The 6,545-nt window shown below is 35.7% G+C and overlaps 1 protein-coding gene across 1 annotated transcript; it reads right to left on the bottom strand.

The window, feature by feature from the left end:
* Positions 1-2,289: 2,289 nt before the first annotated feature.
* On the bottom strand, positions 2,290-6,031 carry PAGE4 (PAGE family member 4). Its single transcript, XM_070289593.1, has 4 exons — positions 5,709-6,031; positions 5,126-5,231; positions 3,566-3,691; positions 2,290-2,403 (listed from the first exon to the last, which is right to left on the bottom strand). The coding sequence occupies exons 1-4, from the start codon at positions 5,784-5,786 to the stop codon at positions 2,390-2,392; spliced, it is 324 nt and encodes a 107-aa protein (XP_070145694.1). The 5' UTR covers positions 5,787-6,031; the 3' UTR covers positions 2,290-2,389.
* Positions 6,032-6,545: the final 514 nt, after the last annotated feature.

The raw sequence follows: 6,545 nt of genomic DNA on the forward strand, positions 1-6,545 counted from the left end.
TGTGTAACAGATTTTATTTTCTTGGGTTCCAAAATCACTGTGGACAGTATCTGCGGCCATGATATTAAAAGATGCTTGCTACCTGGAAGAAAAGTTATGACAAACCTAGACAGCATATTAAAAAGCAGACATCACTTTAACAACAAAGGTCCGTATAGTCAAAGCTATGGTTTTTCCAGTAATCATGTGTGGATGTGAGGGTTGGACCATAAAGAAGGCTGAGCACCAAAGAATTGGTGCTTTTGAACTGTGGTGCTGGAGAAGACTCTTGAGAGTCCCTTGGACAGCAAGGAGATCAAACCAGTCAATCCTGAGGGAAATCAACCCTGGATTTCCATTGGAAGGACTGATGCTGAAGCCCCAATAATTTGACTACCTGATGCAAATAGCCATTGGAAAAGACCCCGATTCTGGGAAAGTTTGAGGGCAGGAGTAGAAGAGGGGAACAGAGGATGAGATGATTGGATGGCATCATCAACTCAATGGACATGAATCTGAGCAAACTCCGGGAGGTAGTACAGAAGCCTGGCATGCTGTAGTCCATGGGGTTGCAAAGAGTGGGTCATGACGGAGCAACTGAACAACAACAAATTATGTACAAATCTTATATAGCCTTACTGATTTCTCCTTGTTGGCTCTGCCCATCTATTATATTTTGAAGCCATGCTATTAGATTCATATTTAAAACTGTTGTTAAACTACAATAAATTCAATTTTTCTACATGAAGTGTCCCTTATTTCTAGTAATGCCTGTTTATCTTAGAGCCTATTTTTAGTTATTTTGTGTAGAGTTATCATTTGTCCATCCTTTTACTTTCAACTTTTCTGAATTTTTGTGTTTTAGCTGTGTCTCTTCTAAACAGTTATATCAGTTATTTGTGCTATGTAACAAAAAGAAAGTGTTCAAATGTTTAAAGTTAACACTTAAAAGTAATCCAAAATCCAAAGAAATCAGAAATAAAATTAGAACATTTTGAGTAACGAAAGACCCATTTAAAGAGAAAATTATAATTTTAAAGTATATGCTTAAAAGGCTGAAAATTAATAAGCTAAACATCTCCAGCAGCTAGGAAAGGAACAGCAAATAGATAAAGAAGAAATAATAAAGGCGAAAAATGAAACAGGACAGAATCAGTATAGCCAAAAGTTGGTTTTATTTTGAAAAGACTAGTCAAAAATATCAGTTAGCCTTTGGTGAGGCTGATAAAAATGCAAGAGAGAAGGCACAATTTATTAGTACTAAGAATGAAAATGGCAGTGTCACTACAGATTCTGCAGACATTAGGAGGATAATAGGAGGCTATTATGAACAACTTTTTGTAATGAAAATTTAGATAACATAGCCAAAGTCCCATAAAAATAAAACTTATCCAAACTGACTTAAGAATAGAAACCAAGATACTGAATCATTAAAATTTTCCTAAGAAGAGAACTCCAGGCCCAAATGGCCTCACTGACAAATTCTATCAAACATTTAAGAAATATTTCCAATGTTAGATGAATTCTACCAGCAAACAGAAAAAGAGGCTATTTATATTAACTCAGTTTATAAAACCAGGATAGCCCTTGATATAAAAACCCAATATGGAGAGTATATTTTAAAAATTATGGACTAATTTAACTCATAAAGATGCAAAAATCCTGAACAAAACATTAGGAAAAGGAATCCAACAATACAGAAAAGGGTCACTGTATCATGATGCAAACTGTTTTCTAGGAATGCCACATTAACAGATTAGTGGAGAAACATCAAGATCACCTTAATAGATTCAGAATGAGTGTGTGATAAAATTCAACCAATATCCATGGTAAGTACTCTTAGAAAACTAGGCATAAACAGGAACTTTGATCTAATAGAGATCTAATTTAAAAAACCTGTAGCATACATCATAGTAGAACATTGAAAATTTTCCCTTTGAGGTCAGGCATATGACAAAGATGTCCACTATCATCGTTTCTATTCAACACTATACTCAAAGGGTTCAGCCAGTGTCATAAGGTAAGGACAAGAAATAAAAGTAGAAAGATTTAAAAGGAAGAAACAAAATTGTATAGAGTATGATTGGGTATGTAGAAAATCTAAAAGAAAGTAGACATAAACTATTAATGTAAGTTTAGCAAAGTTGCCAGATACAAAATCATTACACACACACACACACACACACACACACACACAAAATAAACAGCACTTCTACAGACCAGCTCTAAACATAACATGAAGAATCTTTTTGAGATACCACTTACAATAGTATCAACTTCCTAGGAACAGACTAGACCAGACATGCATGATTTTTTCCATAAAGCTGCAGATTTTTATTGAGAGAACTGATTAAGCCAAATAATCAACGTAACAATATGCATGGCTTCAGTTTGTCTTCTTTTTAACTTCTCACTGTCCATCACCTAAAACATAAATGTAACAGTGGTAAGTTACTTAGAAATTTACTTAGATAATAAAAAAGGTACACAAGACACTACAGTTTGGGTTTTATAAGATGAAACTAAAACCAGAACCCTGACTACTGCACATGCTTCCATGCTAATGAACATTTTCAGGCATATGAGCACTAATTTTTTTTAATGTATCATTCTTTTTGGTGGTGTGAAGAAACAGATTAATCAAGCTCAGAACAGATTAAATCCTACTAGCCTATTTAAAGAAAATTTAAGGAACGAGCAAAAACTGCCAGTGATTTCAGTTAAAATAAAATTAACCAAAAACTTTGAGAAGTAAAACAATCAAGCAAACCCAGTGTTATTCAAATACATTTACTTCATGTATCCTTCTAATTTTATATATATATATATATATATATATATGTGTGTGTGTGTGTGTTAATAATGTCATACTTGGAACTTTTCAAAGAGAAGGCAAAGAATAGCATTCCATTTGGTTCATCTCTTTTATATGAAAGTATTTTATTAATTTAGCTCAACCATTATATAGCCTATATAAAGTAAGGTGGCATTTTGTTCCATTCACACCTGTTGTCCTGGAATAAGTAGTCACGGCACTCCCTTTAACTCTCAAGGGTACCCCGGTTTGGATGATAAAAATTAGATGGTCATACTAGTTTTAAGCCATGGCCATGACAGATGACATTAAAATAGGAAGGAAAATACTACCATTTCTCAGCAAGGCTCAAAATTAAAAAAAAAAAAACAAAAACAGCAAACCAACCTAGAAAAGCAGAAACATACACATCTATATTTTTTGGCATTTAAAAGACAATGATTTTTGAGAAAAATCTGGAAAATTAAAAAAAATACTATTGTATTGCCTAGATATCCAATTAGCACGGGAATATGTTAATTTATGTACTTTAAGAAGTTTTTGATAACTTGCCTTGGGTTTAAAAGGACTTCCACTCCAAAGTAATAATACTTTCTTTCATGTTTTATAATTCAACAACATGGACCTGACAATTCATTTTTTTCCTCATACAGTGTTTTGTGTCTGAACTACTTTTCAAATAATCTCTATATGTACAACTTGTTATTAAAGTATAATAATATTGCAGAAAACAACCATTCCACAACTTGCATTCTTAATAGACAAATATACCTCCTTCCGGAATTTTAGCAGGCACTACATTAGGTGGAATCTTCCCTTTCACATCAGGGCCATCTCCAAGCTCACCCTCAACCTTTTCCACATCCAGTTCCTGGCGGGAACCTTCCAATTCAGGTTCTGATATAAATAGAGAGTTATTACTACAAGTGGCAAACTATAAATTAATGCTATTAAATAAAGCACTGGAGGTTAGCATTACCCTAAATGTGATACATAAAAATGTAATGAGCACTAAAGATTTTTGCTATAAAGTGAAGTTATATTGTCCATATGTTACCTCTTCTATGAATCTTTTTTCTAAAACTGTTTAAAACAAACTTAGTTGTCTCCTTTGTAACCTATATACAGATCTATTATTGCACTCATTAGATCAGCTACTGTTTACATGAATTTCTCTGACAAGCTTGTGAACTCAAGGCAGAAATCATTCTTATTTGTATTTATATCCTCAGCACCCAGGTTATTACCTGCCACCAAGAAGCCTCATAAATGAGTGGGGGGAGGGGGAAATCTTTAAAAATAAGACAAACCCAAACTGAAGAACAGTTTATGAAAACAATTGGTTTTGGCCTTTAAAAGATGTTAATCATGAAAGACAAATACTGAGGTATGCTTCCAGGTTAAAGGAGTACAAAAAGAGATGACAACTAAATGCAATGGGTAGTCTTGGGCTGGATCCTGGGTCAGGAAAAAAAAATAATGCTATAAAGAACATTACTAGGCCAACTGACAAAACTGGTTATCACTAGGCTAACTGACTACATATTTTTTTCTCAATGTTAAATTCCTGATTTGATCCCTGTATTGGGTTACACAGGAGAATATCCCTGTTTTTAGGAGATACTTACTGAATTAGAGAGTAAAGAGCTGTATTTGAAATTTACTCTTAAATGGTTTGGCAATAATAATATGTATATTAATACCTAAAGCAAGGATAGTATATGGCAAAATATTAGCAATTGCTGAATTAAGGTAAAGAGGATACAGAAGTACACCGTGCCTTCTTACAACTTTTCTGTACTTTTTAAAACTTTTCTAAGTAAAAAGTAAAGAAAATATGTGATAACTAGATTATGGTTCAGGAAGACAAAAATATTCAAGACTTTTAATAGCAACTACAATAGGGGTTCACATTTCTTATTTCTCTGCATTATAAATTTGAATTACAATCTAAGAGCTAACCAAAATATATCTAGTTTTGCTTAAACTTTTGATTCAATGACTTCAGAAGCCCTGAAAACAACATTCCAAAAAGATCAAGTTTAACTAGTAAAATAGGGTATAATTTTGTCAAAATTTATTGTTGCTTCCTTTGATTTGCCAATTTAGGGCCTTGGCAAGAAATACATTTCCCAAGCATGCCAAATTAAAACACAGGTGAGTAAAATGCTGAAGGAGGGAAAACTTATCACAGAGAGGGACTGCAGTCAGCTGAAAAATATATCTTTTCCTTACCAAACAGGTTTCCAGCCAATTTTCAGGGAACCCTTTATACCTGTCACTAGTAAAACATCATAAATGAAATACAAATTGTCCTTCCATGCCCTTTACCTTGAACCACAGACGCTCCTCCTTCTTTCTCCTGTCCAGGTTCCACCTCTACATTCTTAGCTGGTGGTTCCTTGCGCTGAGATTTTTTGCCACCTAGTTTCCGGGCCTTGGGGGGGAGAGTAGGGGCAAATAAAAAGTACTGTTATTAATACTATGGCAAGAGAAAACACAAATACACATGCTACATGGAGGTAACTAATCAATAATCTGAAGAGGCTTTTTCTGTTTCTATGTAAGTAGTCTTAACAAAGTTACTCTTCCTATAGAGAAAATACTCTAAGAAAGGAGTTATCTACAAGGACCAGTAATTCTGGAAACCATCTTCATCTTTTCTAGACTGTGTGTTATTTATTAATAACCACAATAGAGAAGTCATAGGGATGATTTCCAGGCTCATACCAATATACATATGCAGGCAATACCAGAACATAAGTCTCCTTGCTCAATATCTCAGTCATGAGATTCATCACTCAACTATTCTCAGCAAGATAGCCCTTTGTACAACAGATCTATATTGGTTAAACTTTAAATTTTTTTCTTTTATTAATTTCTGCTAATGGAAGTAAGATATCAAAGCACTTACAGCCACAGTTTCAGCAGTATCAGAAGATTCTTGACCATCTCCCCTTCCTCTAGATCTTGATCTTACTCGTGCACTCATATTTCACACTGAAAGTAGAAAATGGTGAACTGGAGAATGTAGTTAATTTTAAAAGACTATACTGGACTATTACCAAGCTGGTTGGAAATTCTTTTTTATTACAATATAATGTTATTAATAACATCAAATAAGGCTGTCTGCAAACCCCTTTGTTTCTCTCACAGCCAATTTGGCAGAGAAAGGACCTTCAAGTACTTGATATAAAAAAAAGGCATGACCTTACTAAAGAAATTCGATCTCACTCTCTAACCCTTGAATATGGAAAGATTTTGTAATATACGACCACGTCCAGCTCCCCATTTCCAACTCTGGATTCTGTGCTGTCGTCAGTGTCAGGGCCTCCAGGACCCAGGTACTTCAAATAGCACCCTCAAGACTCGAAACCTTCATCTGATCCCCTACCCTCCTCTGTGCACCGCCCTCTCTCCCACCACCAGGACAAGAGGTATGGCGGCCACAAAACCTGTAAGGTGAAAGATGACGACTTAAGGGCCTTCCTCCACAGAGGCCACAGATCGCACCGCCCAACCCGCCCGAAGCCCAGTGGCTCCCTCTCACACTCACGCACACTTAAACTCCAGAGGGACAGATCTGTAGACCTACCTGGCGAGTCTCAACCAGGTAGAAAGAACCCAGACACTAAGACGCGACCCGCAGAGCTTTGCGCACACTTCACGCCAAGGGCCAACTGGAAAGTGAGCAACTCTCTCCCGTGAGCTGCCTGGCCTACACCCTTGCCCCGCCCCGCCCCGCCCCGCC

The sequence above is a fragment of the Ovis canadensis genome, chromosome X (assembly GCF_042477335.2).
Source record: "Ovis canadensis isolate MfBH-ARS-UI-01 breed Bighorn chromosome X, ARS-UI_OviCan_v2, whole genome shotgun sequence".
Lineage (NCBI taxonomy): Eukaryota > Metazoa > Chordata > Mammalia > Artiodactyla > Bovidae > Ovis > Ovis canadensis.

What these genes read in the sequence shown, in the direction of transcription:
- PAGE4 (XM_070289593.1), bottom strand. Translation starts at nt 5,786, where the DNA reads ATGAGTGCACGAGTAAGATCAAGATCTAGAGGAAGGGGAGATGGTCAA. An exon ending in ATACTGCTGAAACTGTGGCT is followed by an intron (nt 5,232 to 5,708) that starts GTAAGTGCTTTG and finishes CTCCCCCCCAAG; the next exon opens with GCCCGGAAACTAGGTGGCAA. An exon ending in AGGAGCGTCTGTGGTTCAAG is followed by an intron (nt 3,692 to 5,125) that starts GTAAAGGGCATG and finishes TATTTATATCAG; the next exon opens with AACCTGAATTGGAAGGTTCC.